Consider the following 18,324-nt stretch of genomic DNA (forward strand, 5'->3'; position numbering starts at 1 on the left):
TGCTGGTGCTGGAGTCAGCTCTCACTGAGAGGCAACACAACAGGGCCCGGCCCAGTGCCAGTGGCGGGCTGCTCTAGTTATTTGCTTATCAAATGTGTTTGTGTTTTATGCTCAGAGGGGGGTGGATGGTGGGGCGGAGGGGGGGGGGGTGTAAAGTAGGAAACTACATTAAATTCTAGGAATGCGGTAAGACAGGGGCACGGACGGCAATCTCTTGACTAGGAGAAGCCAAGCAGAAGGGAGAGGAGATTATTACTGTTGTTTACCTTAAATCGGGATTAGACTTATAAATTGGGCCTCAGCGGTTAATAGGCGCTACCAGGGAAGGAGCGCGAAGAGGAAAGAAGGGAGGGCAGGGAAGAAGACAGGGAGGAAGAAAAAGAAGAGGAGGAAGAGGGGAGGAAAAAAAGAGAGACGGTCCAATTATGGAGCGAAAAACTTCCTGGGAAGGATTTAGAGGAGCAGGGGAGCAAGCAGTCTTAGCCCTGGCAACAAGCCTCTGTCACACACGCATGATGCTTGCACGCACGCATGCACACACACACACACACACACACACACACACACACACACATGTAGACATGCACCCCCCCCCCACCCGCTCTTGTGACTTATTCCGTTATTCCGCTGCGGCTGCAACTCCTAGGTCCCCAGCCTCATGCATTAAAAATGGTAATAGGTAGCCTGCAGACATATTATATTAGTCTGTGTATTTTTAATGAACCTTCTGTTGGAATCCTCTTCCCCCCTGACGAACCTTTTGCTTATGCTTACACGAGGAGCACTCTCGACTACATGCACACACAAACACACAACTTGCCTTAGCAACAGGTGCTTTAAATGCGCTGTGATATGAGCTAGAGGATCGCGGGTAGAGAGCTAGTGTGAGTGACATGTACGAAGGAATGTGCAGCTCCTCACTGTGTGTGTCTGTGTGTGCATGTGTTTGTGTAAGCGTTGTGTCAGTGTAAAAGAATTTGTGTAAAGGAATGTGTGTGAGAAGGCAGCATGTGTGGAAGAGTAGGGAAATAAAATTATAAATGTATGTATGTACGTATGTATGTATGTATGTACTGTATGTATGTATGTATGTATGTATGTATATGTATGCACTGTATGTATGTGCATGCCTTATGTTGGTTTGTGGATGTTTGTGAAACAGATAGAGTAATAGTGAGAAATGGGGGGGCATGAGAATGATAAGGGAGAGAGAGAGAGAGAGAGCATGAGAATGAAGAGAGAGAGAGAGAGAGAGAGAGACAGAATGAGAATGATAAGTGTGGACAGAGAGTAGCAGTGTAGCCCCAGAGTGGGGACCACAGGCGCAGAGCACCACATCTGTGGGCTGGGCTCACCCCCGTAGCGCTGCATTTGCCTTGGAGATTAGAGGGCCTCCGCACACATCGCTCTCCTGCCCAGGAGCTGTGCCACCCTGCCTGCCCGCCTGCCCGCCTGGCTGGCTGGCGGGGAGCTCTGACAGCTTGCCTGAGGTGCTCCTGCTCCCCCACCCACTGGTACTGCCACCACCACCCCCACCCAGCTACCCCCCTCCACTCCGCCCCCAACCACCTCCACCTCCACACGTCATCTCTGGCAGCCATCCTAATGACAGCAAAGCCTTCTTCAAGTTTTACTTTTGATGTCAACCGCGCCGGGGTGCTCGCTCTCGCTCCATCTCTCTCTCTCTCTCCCTCTCTCTCTCTCTCTCTCTCTTTTGCACGGGCCACCAATGAGGCCTCTGACAGATGGGCTCTTAAATTTGTCAAATAGAAGAATTGGCCTCCCCCAATGTGGTTTTTAATTAACATTGGGCTCTTTTTTAAAACATGAGTGAGTGCTTAATTAAAAAAAGCACTTTGCCGTACAGAGGATCGTGGACCTCGGCCACAAACAAGAGGGTTCTTTTTTTTTTGTCGGGGGGTTGTTTTAGGGGGGGGGTTGGTCGGAGTCCATCTGGGCAGTGGGTTCCGGAGAGGAGACACGCAGTGAAGGATGGAGCACGGCCGTTGGTTTCTCTGGAGGAAGCTGGACGGTAATTGCCAAGGATGTGTCTCATTCTCCTGGTGCATGCTTTCCAAGCGGACATGACAGTTTGCCAGGCCAGAGCTCCTCTTCTCTCTCTTCTCTGACTCTCTCTCTCTCTCTCTCTCTCCCTCCATTACTGTCTCTCTCTTTCTCTTCACCCCCCCCCTCTCTTCCTCGCTGATAGAGAGAGTCTGTGTTGCTGGCCAGGGCGTGTCAACATCAAGGTTGCCGTGACAATAATTAATATCAGGTTGTTCTAACTGGAATCCCTTGTTCCCAAACTCCCAATGTCTCTCCTACTCCGTCAGCAGTGTTTTATCACCTCTGTGTCTTCTCTCCTTTTCTCTTTGTGTACTAATTCCTTTCTCTCTCTCTCTCGCTCTCTCTCCCTTTTCCTCTGCCCCTCCATCACTGGTTCTCCAAGTCCAATTGAAAATTGTATTCATCATAATTAGCATGTACAAATTACACATGATGATTTGTTGTATGATTGTTTGTGTTGTATTGTATTGTATTGTATTGTATTGTATTGTATTATATTATATTGTATTACAAATTTAATACAATGTCCTGTGTGTGTGTCAGTGCTGGCTCGAGACTGTGACACGGGCTTGAATGCCGAGATCTCCTACTTCATCCAGAGCTCCGACTTCGACATCACCTCCCAGGGTGTGGTTTCCCCCGCCCGGCCGCTGGACTACGAGCGGCCCAATCACATGTATGAGTTCCTGGCGGTGGCCGTGGACAAGGGCACGCCCCCGCGCACGGGCACTGCATCCATCCGCATCCGCATGGCCAACGTCAACGACGAGGCGCCCGTCTTCTCACAGGCTGTGTAGGTCCTCTTCTCTCCTCCGTAGCTCCATTGGCCATCTCTCTCTTTTTCTCTTTCTCTTTCTGTCGTTCTTCCTTCATTCTTTCCTTCCTGGTCACCATCTCTATCTTAATATGAATAGCAATTAATTCATATATTTGACGAAGTATCTTTCCTTCCATACTGTCAGCCTCGCTTGCCAGTGTCTTTCATTCTAACACTATTATCTATATCACTCCATCTCTCTCCTATTCTTTCCTTCTTCTTGTCTGTTTTATCTCTCTCTTTTCATTCCATCTCTCTCTCACACACACACACATTCCACTCTCCCCATCTATAAGTCTCTTCAGTCCTTTTCATCTCACTTACCACCGCCCCTACCAACTCACACACACACACACACACACACACACACACACACCCCTCCGGCCCCCCACCCCCGTGGTGTGTTCTGTGTTTTCTCGTCTCTGGCTGCTGCTCCGTGGAGCCCTTCAAATCTGGAGTAATTCTCCCACTGATGCTTCAGAGGGGATTTCTGTAGCCCATCCCCCCCCCCCAGTCCCCCTCTCCGCCGCGGCAGATAAGCCCACTCGCCTGGCATTTGTAAGCCTGTAGCCCGGAGGAGAACCAGGCATTTGGACGGACTCAGAGCACCACTGCCAGCAGTGAGAGACAGGCCACAGAGGGCTGGCGCAAATCACCAGTGCAGCCGCACACCCACACACTAACACACCTCAGTGTAGCCTTAATGTAGCAGGGAACGGGTGGTGGTAGCTGGAAACTGTGTTTAGAGTCGAAATGGAGGACTAGCTGTGTGTGTGTGTGTGTGTGTGTGTGTGTGTTTCTCAGGAGCAGGGACTGGCCCATGTGTGCTACTGGTAGTGGGAGAGCATCATGGGAAAGACTTCAGAGGGTTTGTGTGGGAAACAGATGGTTGGGCCTCTGATGTGCTGGGACTGAGTTTGCTCTCTCTCTCTCTCTCTCTCTCTCTCGCTCTCTCTCTCCCTTCTCTTTCTCTCTCTACCTCTCTCTTTTTCTACCCTCTCTATTCCCCTCCTCTCTCTCTCTCTCTCTCTCACTCTCTCTCACTGCTGCAGTTATAAGACCTTCCTCTCGGAGGACGCGGGCCCTGAAACTCTGGTGGCCATCGTCCACGCCAAGGACCCAGACGGAGATGGAGTGACATACGCCATCACCGGAGGCAATGAGGACAGCAACTTCGAACTGGACAACCAGAAGGGTAGGCAGAGATGTTGGCATAAACACACACACACACACACACACACACACACAGATTCTGGATTGCTATTTGAATTGGGTTGCTGTGGTAACTGGGACCAGGGATAAATTGCAGCCCAGACCCCCTTCGGGAGAGAAATCTGTAACAAGGACATTTCTAAACCCACATAAAGAGTCTTCTCCCTCTCTCTCTCTTGCACAGCCTCCATCCCCCTTTCCCTCTCTCCTCCTCTCTCCCCTCCTCTCCAATCTTCTCTGTGCTTCCTAGTGGTGTTGTTAGTCTTTTGCACTCTTTGTGTTTGTGTGTGTGTGTTTGTGTATGTGTGTGTGTGTGTGTGTGTGTGTGTGTGTGTGTCTATCTGTATGTATTCAGTATTTTCTGTCTTACAGTCAAGGTTGCATTTGTCTGCAATCTGAGGTTATCATTTGTTTACATGAGCTTGTTGCCTCACAGGTGGAGACTCCTTAATGCTAAGCTGCTCGCCTCCTTATCGCTCCTGCGCTCAGCTCCTCTCCCTTCTTCTTCTCTCCTCCCTCCCTTTCTCATCTATCCTCTTCTTCTCTTCTCCTCCCTCCCTTTTTTATCTATCCTCTTCTTTTCTCCTTTTCTCTTGTCATCTCTTCCTTTGTCAGTTTATTTCCCTTTTTCCCCACAACTTCTTTACCCTTCACTTTATCTAATCTCTTCTCCCCTTCCCTCTTCTGTCTTCTCTTTTCTCCTCTCCTCTCCTCTCCTCTCTTCTTCTCTCCTGTCCTCTCCTCTCCTCTCTTCGATTCTCTTCTCTTCTCCTGTCCTCTCCTCTCCTCTCCTCTCCTCTGCATGCCTCCTCCTCAGGCCAGGGGAGACAGATGGCCCTTGGCTTCCACGCTGCTGCTCTGTGAAAAGTTGTCACTTCAAAGTCTTTCTGCCATTTTGTTTCACTCCCGTCTCCTCTTCCCACCCATGGCCACCGCGACCACCAGCAGCACAGCCGGCTCCTGCCTCAGCCTTTAGCTTTAGCTTTAGCGATAGGCTCCAGCTTAGAGGCAGGGAGCCGAGGAGGCTATTGCTTTTGTTTATTTATTTTTATTTATTTATTTGCCTCCTTATTTATTCATTTATTTATTTGTGCTGAAGTTGCATGGGGAAAAGCATCAAAGATGGCAGAGGCACGTTGGCTGTGGTAACAGATTGTGGGAGGATTCTGGGAAGAAAGGCAAATATTTCCCCCTCACATCATTGTAAACAGTTTTCTTTTGTGTTGTTTGTTTGTGTTGTGTATGTGTGTGTGTGTGTGTGTGTGTGTGTGTGTGTGTGTGTGTGTGTGTGTGTGTGTGTGTGTGTGTGTGTTTCTTCACCAATCCTCTCTCTGTATTCCTTTGTCTATCATTTCTTTGTTAGTGTCCTATCTTTCTCTCGTCTCCTCTCGTGCCATTTTGAGTGGCCTTGGGTGGTGAAAGATTGAATCCAGTGCTCAAATTCATGGTGGTCCATTGGTCTGATCCATAATGTGCATTTGTACTATTTGAACGTGTGGATTATTCTTCTTTTAAGTAAAGGAAGCAGAAACTAAATGGAAAAGGAATTCAAACACCAAAAACTTGCTATCATGCTAGCTTGTGTAAGAACAATTTACAAATAGCCTGTGCTGCTAATTAGAATGACACATGTGTTTATCTAACATCAGACTAAATCTGAATATGATAGCCAAACTAGTTTCTGGTTAAACATAGCTGAATTGGCAATTACCTGCATAATTTTGCTTTAACAAGAAAGTGACAGAGATCAATTTATTTTCAAATCTCATCTCAAAGCCCATTTCTTTTAAGTTGTTTTGTGACAACTGCTTCGTTTTTTTTAAGATCTACTTTATATTGTTATTACTATTATTTTATTTTTATTTTATTTTTTTACAGCACTTTGTAAAAACTGTTGATTTATGATAAATAAATTGACATTGACACTGACATAAAGAAGGGACATGATCAAACAAACAAACCTAGAAATGAATGGAGTGTTATCATACTGCACCTAGTTTCCTTGATTATTTATCTATTTTTAAGTCTGCTGTTGGATTTGCTGTTGGATTTGCTTTGTGCTGAATGGCTGGTTTGGCAATACACATCTGATATGCCAATAAAATGCCTTTCAATTTGAAATGTGTAACTTGAGTCCTGATTGGTTCCTGTCCTCTTCCCCTTATAGGCATCATCAAGCTGCGCCGCAGTCCCCCTCCCACACTCCGCGGGCCCCAGTACGTCCTCAACGTCACGGCGACCGACGACAACAGCGCCGGCGGACCCCTCCCCCTCAGCAGCTCCGCCCAGGTCATCGTGGGCATCAATGACATCAACAACAACAAACCGGTCTTCGATGAGGTGAGAGGCAGCATGTGTATGACTACACTGGTAGCTGTGAGTGTGACACAGACATAGTCAGAGAAATGAGAGAGAGAGAGAGAGAGAAATTAGATAATCGGCAACAGATTGCAATAAAAAATATTGCAACAAGAATAAAAATAGAGAGATGGAGAGAGGCAGTGGATGAGAGTCAGATATACTGTGAGATGGACAGAGATAAAGAAGTGAGAGTGTGTGCGCGGGTGACTGAGTAATACGATTGAATGAGTGTGTGTGTGTGTGCGTGTGAGTGTGTTTGTATGCGTATGAGACAGAGACAGAGAGTTTGTCAGTATGCAAGTATAAGAGACCTAGTGTATGTATGTGTGTGTGTGTGTGTGTGTGTGTGTGAGAGAGAGAGAGAGAGAGTGTGTGTGTTTGTCTGTGTGTTAAGGCTGCAACAATTAGTTGTAAACCATTCAATTAATCACCAACTATTTTGGTGGTTGGTTAACTGGTTTGGGTAATTTTTTTAAGGAAAATTACTCAAAATTCACTGATTGCAGCCTCTTAAACTTTGATATTTTCAGCTCTACTGACTCTTTAATGACAATAAACTAAATATTCTTGGCATGTGGACAAAACAAGGAATTTGAGGACATTTTGGGCTTTGGGGAACACTGATCAACAGTTTTCCACCATTTTTCTGATATTTTATCTATTAAATAACCAATAGATTAATCGAGACAATAATGGACATATTAAACGACTATGAAAATAATCGTTATCTGCAACCCTATTCTGTGTACATGTGTGTGTGTGCGTGTGTGCAGGTGTGTGTGTGTGTGTGTGTGTGTGTGTGTGTGTGTGTGTGTGTGTGTGTGTGTGTATCTATCTCTGAATGACAGAGCTAGTGTGTGGTGTGTGAGTGGAGTGGTGCAGGCAGCTGGTGCTGGAGCCTGAGAGATGCCTCTGGGGGTCCCCATCAGGGAGCAGCTCCACTGAAGCCTGAGCAACGCTGGGCCTGATCATTCTCCCCAACACACACACACAAACACACACACACACACACACACACACACACACAAACACACACACACTCTCTCTCAAACACAAATTCATAAACAAAACACATGCACACACAAAACACACATAGATGCGATGCGCACACTGTCTCACATCCACATCCACATTCACACACAGAAACTTCCATGTACTCCTTAGCACACACATACAGTATCTACACACACACACACACACACACACACACACACACACACACACACACACACACACACACTCACACTCACACACTCTGCGCTCGCCCCTGGGTCTGGCACTGGAGATGAATATTTCAGAGGAGGGAATCACCCAGAGGCTCGGTGGATGCGTATGAAAGCGCAGCGCTAAGTGTGCCCATGAGGGAACATCTGGCCGCTCTCCAGCCTCTCTCGCTCAGCCTTGCCATCCTCCTCCTCCTCCTCGCCTATTCTCTCCTCTCTTCCTTCTCTCCTCTCTTCCTTCTCTCCTCTCTTTCTTCTCTCTCTCCTTTCGCCATCCTCCTTCTCGCCTATTCTCTCCTCTCTTCTCCTCTCCTCTCCTTTTCTCTCCTCTCAACTTTGTACCTCTTTATCCTTCACTTCCTGTTTTCTCTTTAACACTTCATCCTCTTCCTCTCCTCTCTCTTCCTCTTTTCCTTTTCTCCTTCTCCTCTCTCTTGTCTTCTCTTCCTCTCTGCCGCATGTGTGTGGACGCATATGCGTGCATTCTTATGAATGCATAATATGTGTGTGTTCTTGAATGTGTTCATATGTGTGTGTGTGTTTGTGTGTGTGCAGTTTGTGTGTGTGTGTGTGTGTGTGTGTGTGTGTGTGTGTGTGAGTCTTTGTGTGTGTTTTCGTGACATATTATCAGCAGTGAGGTGGCAAAGTGGGCCCCAGGGCAATGGAAACTCTGCTCTGCTCCAGCCTTAACTCCCCACCACCACCATCACCACCATCCCTAAGACCCCTCTCCCACCAGAGCCCCCCTGCCTTCCAAACTCAAACTCACCGCCCAAAGCCCTCTTTGTAGTCAATAAGTTCCTGCTTGTCATTCCTAATTGCTCAGTAGATTATGGACTATCTGTTAAAGCGTTTTCCCAGGATAAACGGGAACGAATCCCCCTGTAAGCCTCCATGCGTTTACAGAATAATGCCTTTGCACAGAAAGAAAATGAGTGGAGAGGAGAGAGGGAGGAATGAAAGGGGTGAGAGAGAGAGAGAGGATTGGAGGGGGTTGAGTGAGCGGAGGAGCGTGATCTCTGTGAGCTTCCTTCAAGCTCCTGACGGCTCTCCCTGCCTCTGTATTGATCCAATTACTTGATTAATCGTGCAGCTTCGACAAGACCTCTCCTGGGCCCCCCACACCCTCCGCTCTCCAAAACACACACACTTTCTGTGTGTGTGTGTGTGTGTGTGTGTGTGTGTGTGTGTGTGTGTGTGTGTGTGTGTGTGTGTGTGTGTGTGTGTGTGTGTGTGTGTGTGAGAGTGTGTGTGTGCATGTGTGTGTGTGTGTGTGTGTGTGTATGTGGGTGTGTATGTGTGCATGGGTGTGTTGGGTTAGTTTAGGTTGATGAGGCTAATGAAGGCCATAAAGTTAGTGGGGGAAGACGGTTGCGGTGGTTGACGTGTGCTTGCGTGTGTGTGTGTGTGTGTGTGTGTGTGTGTGTGTCACAGTGGGAGTGCTCATTAGACAGCTCTACTGTCTGGCTCCAGTGCCTCTCTGGGAGCTGGTCATCACAGACAAAAAAGTAAAAAAAACTCCTCAGGTTCCACCAGCCTCTTAATTCCACTCTAATGATGAGCCATTTGTCCAATATGGAGAGAGCAGCACTCTCCAACAGGCTCATTCGGACTCGCTTTTGGGGGGAAAGTGTGATGGTGTCATTCTCGATCGCTCGGTAATTCGCTTGGGAGCCAACAAGGCTGTCCTGTAGCAAAGGGCACACGGAGGCCAATGGGCCTGAGTCTGGGTACGCTACTTCAGTCTAATGGCGTCTCTAATGATACTGTTACTCACAATGTCAAATTACAAATGTATGAATAATCCTATCATGCTCCCCCCTCAACCCACACACACACACACACCCCACCCCAGTGTCATAACTACAGTGTGAGCACGTGGGTCCTGGAGAACCAGCCCCCGGGGACGTTCGTGCTGCGCGTGCATGCCCACGACGCGGACATCGGCCTCAACGGAGACGTGAAGTACGGCATCATGCAGCGCGACGGCGCCTCGTCAGGTTTGTCATCGACCCTGACACAGGTAGAGACTCGTCATCTCTCTGAACGTCAAGCTCATACCAAAAAGCTCAAGAGATTGATACACTCATGACAGATTGGCATTGATGCATTCTAGCTCTGGCAGATTGCTTGATGTTAACAAAGACATTCATGTCATATCTTGTCACAAATGAAGAGAAACATTTGTTATTGTCATTAACACTGATATTATATTATAATTGCTATAATTAATTAATGCTAATTCAACAGTACACTAATATATTCCTTTGTATGCATGGTACATAAAAGTTGAAATGGTTTGGAAATGTATGACCTTTTGACCTTTCACCTTAGGTGTGATCAGCACATCCGTGACCTTTGACCGGGAGCGCCAGCGAGAGTACAGTCTGTCGGTCACAGCGACTGACCAGGCTGAGGAGCCTCTTATCGGCATCTGCCAGATCACCATCGTCATCGCAGACCAGAACGACAACGACCCCAAATTTGAGAACAGCCGCTACCAATGTGAGTGTAGCAGCTCCTATCCATGCTCTACAATCTGACTGTAAACATCCTCTTAGACCCAATGCATTTGTACTATGAATAAAAAAGTAGAAAAATAAATAAATAAAATGTACATTATGCCCCCACGCCACTGTGTCCCAACTGCCATCCCCCAGTACACACTGATTGGGTGTACATGACTGTTAAAAAGTCTAATTCAGATTGATCAATAAGGGTCAGTTACATTTCCCTTTACCTTTGAATTGTACAGTTATGTGTACTAATGTGTGTTAGGTCAGTCTAGCAGACATGTTGTTGGGTCACTTTTGGATGCATCATATCTATATAGGCCTTTTTTTTTTCAGACCCAGCCCATCAAAATGTGTCCTACCTGCTAAAGGAGAGAGAGAGAGAGAGAGAGAGAGAGGAGAGAGAGAGAAAGACAGAGAAAAGAGAGAGAGAGAGAGAGCGAGAGAGAGAGAGAGAGAGAGAGAGAGAGAGAGAGAGAGAGAGAGAGAGAGAGAGAGACCCCCAGACAGGGGTTTCCCCCTCACGTCCCCTCTGGGGTGAAAGGAGCTTAACCACTCATGAAACATTCACAGGTGGTGCTTTTACATCGCATTAAAGAGCACAGGTCAGATGTTTCTGCTGGCTTTGGCGAAATTTCAAATTAAGGAGCCGCAGAGGCTCGTGTTTTCATCAGTGTCAGTGGCTCTTAATGTTTGCTGAAATGTCAGACAATTTTTGTGAAAGGTACGGCTTGGCAAAGCCCTGGTTGCAAAGAAAAGGGGGGGGGAGGAGGGAGGGAGGGAGGGAGAGGGTGAGAATGTGTGTTCTTTTTTAATCACTGGTGTAATCCTGGAAAGCACTCGGGCGAGAGTGATGAAATGTTTGTTGCCGCCTCTCCTCTTTGCAGATTTGTTTGTTTACCAGGCGAGCAGCTACGTGTTTGATAAGTTTTGAAGTCAGAATTCCTTTTCATCATCATATTAAAACGAAAGCAAAAAAAATAAATAAATTGCCAACAGAATAGGCTCATCCACTATTAATCGGGGAGATTGAAGTGTTTCTAGGGCATGCATTTCATTTCAGCTACCGCCTGAATGGTGATGGTGGCAATTGTTTGTTGTCACTGTAGTTAATGTTATTGTTGTTATTGTTGTTTGTTTCGGTGGCATCTGTGTTGACACTTTGTGCTCTCCCTTTGCTGTCAACAAGACTTCCTGCGTGAGGATACGCCGGTTGGCACCAGCTTCCTGCGTGCGGCTGCCCATGACGATGACCAGGGCACCAACGCGGCCATCACCTACTCGCTGTCCAGCCAGCAGCCTGCCTACCTGCAGATCAACCCCACTACTGGCTGGGTCTACGTCAACCACCCCATCTCACAGGTAACCAGCCACACACAGCCAACTTACTTCTATAGTCAGTTCAGATGTATGTGCGTGTGTCTGTGTGTCTGTGTGTTTGTGTGTGTGTGTGTGTGTGTGTGTGTGTGTGTGTGTGTGTGTGTGTGTGTGTGTGTGTGTGTGTGTGTATGTGTGTGTGTGTGTGTGTGTGTGTGTGTGTGTGTGTGTGTGTGTGTGTGTGGCGCGCTTGCTGTTGTGAGGGATTCATCTGTTTGAAGGCAGGGTGAATAACTCTGGCTGACATCTCTTGAGACATTTTTATATCTGACAGTATTCTGGTTGTCATGATGAGTCAAAAGAGAAATTCGATCTACTGAATGTTTCAAACTGTCAAGACACTCTACTTCTAACATTTAGCTAAGCTAATCATTTTTGAATAAAAAAACATTATGGAATTCTGAAAATCATATATTTAGATGGGTCTGTGTATGTAACAACATGTTGTCTTGTCTTTCTCGATCTGTATATTGTGGAATATGTAATATGTGGGGGTTACTGTGTAGCATGTGGTTTTGTGTGTTACCCCACAGACTGTGCTTTTCCAGATTTATCAATGCACAGTGTTCAACACACTCATACACACACACACACACACACACACACACACACAGACACACACACACACACACACACACACACACACCTATCCCACCCCATACAGCTTGCTCATCCCATAAAGAGCACACTTCCCTTTCTGCCTGTGGAGACAAACAGTCCACAGCTGGATGACTGGCCTGGTACAGGTGTTTCATCCCCTCCCTGTGTGTGTGTGTGTGTGTGTGTGTGTGTGTGTGTGTGTGTGTGTGTGTGTGTGTGTGCCTCCCTGTTCCTACCAGCATGTGTGTGTATACACATACTGTGTACTCACATCGTTTGTAGTTGCGCACACACACACACACACGCACACATCTTGTATGCTCTTGATATCCTCCGCTGAGACCAGCATTCACCTCCAGCAGCGTCTCGGTGCGTTGCATTTGCATATGAGACATGGCACAGCCGTAATAACAACACGCTGCTCCTGTCTATATTTTTATACATATATCTTAACATCAACGGGGGAAACACTGTGCCATGCTGAACACACACACACACACACACACTCACACACACACACACACACACAAACAAGCGCACACACTCACAAGTACACACTCACACACACACACACAAACATGCGCACACACTCACAAGTACACACACACACACACACACACACACACAAACATGCGCACACACTCACAAGTACACACATACACACAAACACACGAAACACGCACACGCACATGCACACACACACACACACACACACACACACACACACACAGGCACTCACATTCACTTACACACCCAAGCAAACACATGCACGCCCAGATGAGCGCATGCAAGCATATATCTGGCGGCGGTGGTTTGCGACATTTGGTCGTCTCCCTCTTAGGCAGCAGGGTGCTGACACCACACAATGACATTTTATTTATAGGGCTCCTTGGCTTCAGCCAAGACACCGCCGCCGCACATGCCTGTCTGCATTGTTTTTGTCGCGTGTGCGCTCGCCTTTCTCTCCGTCGATGCACACTTGTCTTCCTTTTCTTCGTCACTCTCTCTCTATCTCTATCTCAGTCTCTCTCTCTCTCTCTTACTCTCACTCTCTCTCACTATCTTAATCTCGGCCTCTCTCTCTCTCTCACTCTCACTCTCTCTCTCACTATCTTAATCTCGGTCTCTCTCTCTCTCACACTCTCTGTCTGTCACTCTGTCTCTTTCTCTCTCACTCACTTTCTCTCTGTTCTCTCGCAGCAACTAAACTCATCTGTCTATTGCTCCCATTCTGCTTTCTATCCCCCATATATCTGTATCTGCCAACACACACACACACACACACACACACACACACACACACACACACACACACACTAATACAGTCTTTCATCTGTGCTTGCATTTTTTGTCTATATCTGTATGTGCACAAGCATTTTTTTTTTTAAATATCTGTCTCGGCACAAATGTCAGCTCCCCTGCTCTTCAACCATGGCGGTCCCTTCTCTGACATTTCTGCACAAGATATATAGAGCATCCATGGGCATGCGAGCGCCCGCCCAGTCCAAGCCTCCACAGCAGCCATTGCACATTAGGTGTAGCGCTCTTGCAGATCAGACAGGGCTCCAGCCAAAGGCTTTCAGTAGAGAGGGGAGGAGGGTGGAGGCAGATGATGGGGCAGATGGAGGGGGGGCGAAGGCAGAGATGGAGGAGATGGGGGGTGGAGGCAGAGATGGAGGAGATGGGGGGGTGGAGGCAGAGATGGAGGGGGAGGGGTGTAAGGGCCCAAATCTGCTTTGTGAAATCTATCAGGGTTATTGGGGGCTGGAGGTGGGGGTTGGGGGTAGGTTGGGGGTAGGTTGGGGGGTGTAAGGCCCCAACGTTGCCCAAACTGAATCATTCATGCGAAGCTCACGCCCAACACCTTTTAGCTTTTGAACGTCAGCTCCATCCACCACTGACGGAGATGGATTCCGACTCGACTCTGGGAGCCTAAGAGGGAGATGGAGAATTGAGCCGTGGAGTGTGTGTGTGTGTGTGTGTGTGTGTGTGTGTGTTGGCGGTAGGGACATGCCCCCTCACGCCCCAGCTCCTTGGCCGTTACCGCTCCGATTAGCTCAGCATGGGTCAGTAAGGTGGGCACAGGTCCCGTCCAGGGCATGCTATTCATTACACCGCACCCTGCCACACTGCCTCACATTTGTCAGAAGGCATCACAGCTGAGAAGCCAGGAGATGTCAGGCGGAGTTACTCACCCTGCCTTCAAACAGGCAACCTCCACCACAACACACACACACACACATGCATGGTCACGCGCACACATGCATACACATGAACTCCCCTGTCCCCTCCAATCTCTTCCTTTCAATCTCTCTTTCTCTCACTCACTTTCTCTGTTCTCTCGCGAGCAACTAAACTCATCTCTATTGGGTTCTATCTCTGCTTTCTATCCCCCATATATCTGTATCTGCCAACACACACACACACACACACACACACACACACACACACACACACACACACACTAATACAGTCTTTCATCTGTGCTTGCATTTTTGTCTATATCTGTATGTGCACAAGCACTTTTTTTTTTTTAAATATCTGTCTCGCACAAATGTCAGCTCCCCTGCTCTTCAACCATGGCGGTCCCTTCTCTGACATTTCTGCACAAGATATAGAGCATCCATGGGCATGGGCATCGCCCGCCAGTCAAGCCTCCACAGCAGCCATTGCACATTAGGTGTAGCGCTTGCAGATCAGACAGGGCTCCAGCCAAAGGCTTTCAGTAGAGAGGGGAGGAGGGTGGAGGCAGATGATGGGGCAGATGGAGGGGGAGCAGAGATGGAGGAGATGGGGGGTGGAGGCAGAGATGGAGGGGAGGGTGTAATGGCCTAAATCTGCTTTGTGAAATCTATCAGGGTTGTGGGGGCTGGAGAGGTGGGGTTAGGGGTAGGTTGGGGGTAGGTTGGGGGTGGCAAAGGCTGGGCGTCCCAAACTAGATCATTCATCGCGAAGCTCACGCCCAACACCTTTTAGCTTTTGAGCGTCAGCTCCATCCACCACTGGCCGGAGATGGATTCCGACTCGACTCTGGGAGCCTAAGAGGAGATGGAGAATTGGAGTGTGTGTGTGTGTGTGTGTGTGTGTGTGTGTGTGTGTGTGTGTGTGTGTGTTGGCGGTAGGGACATGCCCCCTCACGCCCCAGCTCCTTGGCGTTACTGCTCGGATTAGCTCAGCATGGGCCGGTAAAAGGTGGGCACAGGTCCCGTCCAGGGCATGCTATTTATTACATAACGCACCCTGCCACACTGCCTCACATTTGTCAGAAGGCATCACAGCTGAGAAGCCAGGAGATGTCGGGCGGGAGTTACTCACCCTGCCTTCAAACAGGCAACCTCCACCACCAACACACACACACACACACATGCATGGTCGCAGCACACATGCATACATGAACTCCCCTGTCCCCTCAATCTCTTCCTTTCAATCTCTCTTTCTCTCTCTCAAACGTAATATTACAGACAGACCTGAAACAGGGGAGATATTTTGGAACCAGTTAGGCAAAGTTCTTTTGTAATGCTGACTCGACTTCATAAAGCTCTTCCATTATTAATGGAACAACGGTGATTTTAATGAAACCGCAAGCGGAATATGTAGCACAAGGGTAGGCCCGGCTTTGTTCTCCATGGCCTCGGCCTTGAAAGTCAAATTAAGAGGCAAAATATGTAGCAGCATTGATGATAAATCTCTCCCTCTTTCTCTCCTCTCTCTCTCTCTCTCTCTCTTTCTCTTTCTTGTCTTTCTTGTCGCCACAGTGTGCCTTAGAAGTCTCTTCTTGCCGTTCATTTTGGGCGATAAATAATGCTGACTATTCTCCTCCCTTATAGTGTCGTGTTCACTTTCTTGTCTCGAGACGCTTTTAATTCTTTTCCCTTTTTAAATCAGTGAAAGGTACCAGATGCCCACTCCCAGCACTCTCTGTCTCCTCATTTCAGTACAGCAGTCTCTTATGAGGCATCCTGTTGCTTGTGACTGAGCTCAGGTGTTGGGGGCTTGGTGACACTTGTGCTCAGGCCTGCTGACTGAGGGCATCATGGAGATGGAGTCAAAGGTCAACATGAGGCTGTGTGAACTCATGACCTTTCAATGTCTTTGTTCTTCCCCCTATGCTTGTTTTTTCCTCATATTCTTATGTCCATACCTTTTTTTCTGTCTGTCCTCCTCTCCTCTATCTTCCTCTATCTCTTCTATCCCTTCTATTTCTCATCCGTCTCTCTCCCTCTCTCTCTCCCTCCCTCCTTTTCTTTCCATCTTCCTCTATCTCTCACATTTTCTTTTGTTCCTGATCTTTCACTCCTAATTGTCTTCTATCCCTTCATCTTTCTCATCCATCTCTCTCTCTCTCTCTCTATCCCTCCCTCCTTTCACTTTTCCCCATCTCTGTCCTCCTCGTCCAGACGTCGCGGATCACACAAAAGATCATCGCCACAGATGGAGGCAACCGTAGCAGCTGGGTGGACCTGAGCGTGACCATCACCAATGTCCACAACCAGCCACCGCAGTGGGAACAGCCTGAGTACTGGGTGACCATCTCCGAGAACACAGTCAGGGACTCCAAGATAGTGGTGAGTGCTCGACAGTGCTCGCTACAAGAATACACATGCACACAAATCAGGACAGTTATTCACATGCATGCAATAGGCACTGACATTGACAGACAACAGTACATACTCATATATTCAAAAGCGTGAGAACAAGCCTACAGGAGTACAAACACCGCGTGCAAGTGTGCGCGCGCACACATACACACACACACACACACACACACACACACACACACACACACACACACTGTCACAGAAACAAACAAATGATAAATACTGTATGAACAGACATACAGCCATTGTGCAGTGTTTTGCCCTTGTACACCGACGGCTCTGCTTTCACGCTAACTGAAAGCACCATTTAGTGAGTGAAGCGCTGTATGTAGTGTATTCACTGAGCTAGTTGAATGAATGAATGTAAAGGTGATTGGGTCTTTCTATCTGTGTCATTATGTATCTGGATTCTTCCTCTGGCTCTTTGGAGAATCGTGAGTGACAGGGACAGTGGCTAATTTGAAGAGTTTAGCAAGGACATGGACCAGGAACACTATGAGGATTTAGCATTACCTGTACTACTTTGTGTAGCTTTGAACCTGTAGACAGATGGCGCAAGGGTCAGAGTGATTTATATTTGACCAGGTTTGGGTTTGAAACACCTCTCTGAGTCTTTGATGTCAGATTAGCATTTTTCTTTCCTGCAGCCAGACGCTTGTTACCTGTCTGACGGTGCTCACGGCCTTTAGCATAGCTCTTCTCCTCACCTCCATCCTCCCAGCCCTCACTCACAGAGTGTGGATGTTTGAAAAAGCCCCGAAATCCACTGCAGGGGCCCTCTGCACTTCAACTCTCTCTATTACTCATGGGGAAGAACAAGAGTCCTCCATCTCTCTCCATCTCTCTCCATCTCTCTCTCCATCTCTCTCTCTCTCTCTCTCTCTCTCTCTCTCTCTCTCTCTCTCTCTCTCTCTCTCTCTCTCTCTCTCTCTCTCTCTCTCTCTCTTACTCTCTTTCTTTTCCGCTCTTTGCCGATTCATCAGCAATAGAGAGCCAAGAGGAGAATTGCTGGAAGTTCTCTTTCTACACCCTCTATCCCTCCCCTCCCTTCTCTCCCTCCCTCTCTTTCTTCCTCTTTCCATTTCCCTTACCTCACTCGCTTTTTGCAAATGCGGTCAAATATTTTGCAGAGCATACAAGCCCTGCCTGTGTTTACCTGACTCCGTCTGAAACATCGCCTCTCCACCTGGACCCCCAGTGGTTCCCCCTTCCTTTTCATGTATTCACACGGGCAAACACTGGGGGGTGGGTGGCCAAGAAAAAGGGATGATTTAGTATTTTCCTCCAGATATTCGAAGCAAAAAGGGCATTCTTGCAATGTTACTTGGTGCAGAATGTCTTCTTTCTTCACCTGTACCCACTTCTTCACCTTCTGTGTGTTTTCATTTCAGGTTGTTCATAAACCGTTAAAGTTTCAAAATGAAACCCGTTGGTCTACTTGCAAGACCACAGTTCAATCAACTACAGTTAAAAACAAAATTATTCATACCCCTGGCAAATATTGAATTTAATGTTGATATTGAATGTTGAAAATGTTGATATTGTTCTCCGTTAAC

General features: G+C 47.6%; 1 protein-coding gene across 1 annotated transcript in view; it reads left to right on the top strand.

The window, feature by feature from the left end:
• si:dkey-22o22.2 (neural-cadherin) overlaps positions 1 to 18,324 on the top strand; it is a 135,672-nt gene that overhangs the window by 74,747 nt on the left and 42,601 nt on the right. Inside the window, 8 exon segments of the mRNA XM_048260545.1 lie at positions 2,611 to 2,860; positions 3,937 to 4,079; positions 6,264 to 6,436; positions 9,536 to 9,677; positions 9,680 to 9,703; positions 10,015 to 10,185; positions 11,383 to 11,555; positions 16,568 to 16,735. Coding sequence (XP_048116502.1) covers positions 2,611 to 2,860; positions 3,937 to 4,079; positions 6,264 to 6,436; positions 9,536 to 9,677; positions 9,680 to 9,703; positions 10,015 to 10,185; positions 11,383 to 11,555; positions 16,568 to 16,735 — 1,244 coding nt within the window.

This window comes from Alosa alosa, chromosome 13 (genome assembly GCF_017589495.1).
Source record: "Alosa alosa isolate M-15738 ecotype Scorff River chromosome 13, AALO_Geno_1.1, whole genome shotgun sequence".
NCBI lineage: Eukaryota > Metazoa > Chordata > Actinopteri > Clupeiformes > Clupeidae > Alosa > Alosa alosa.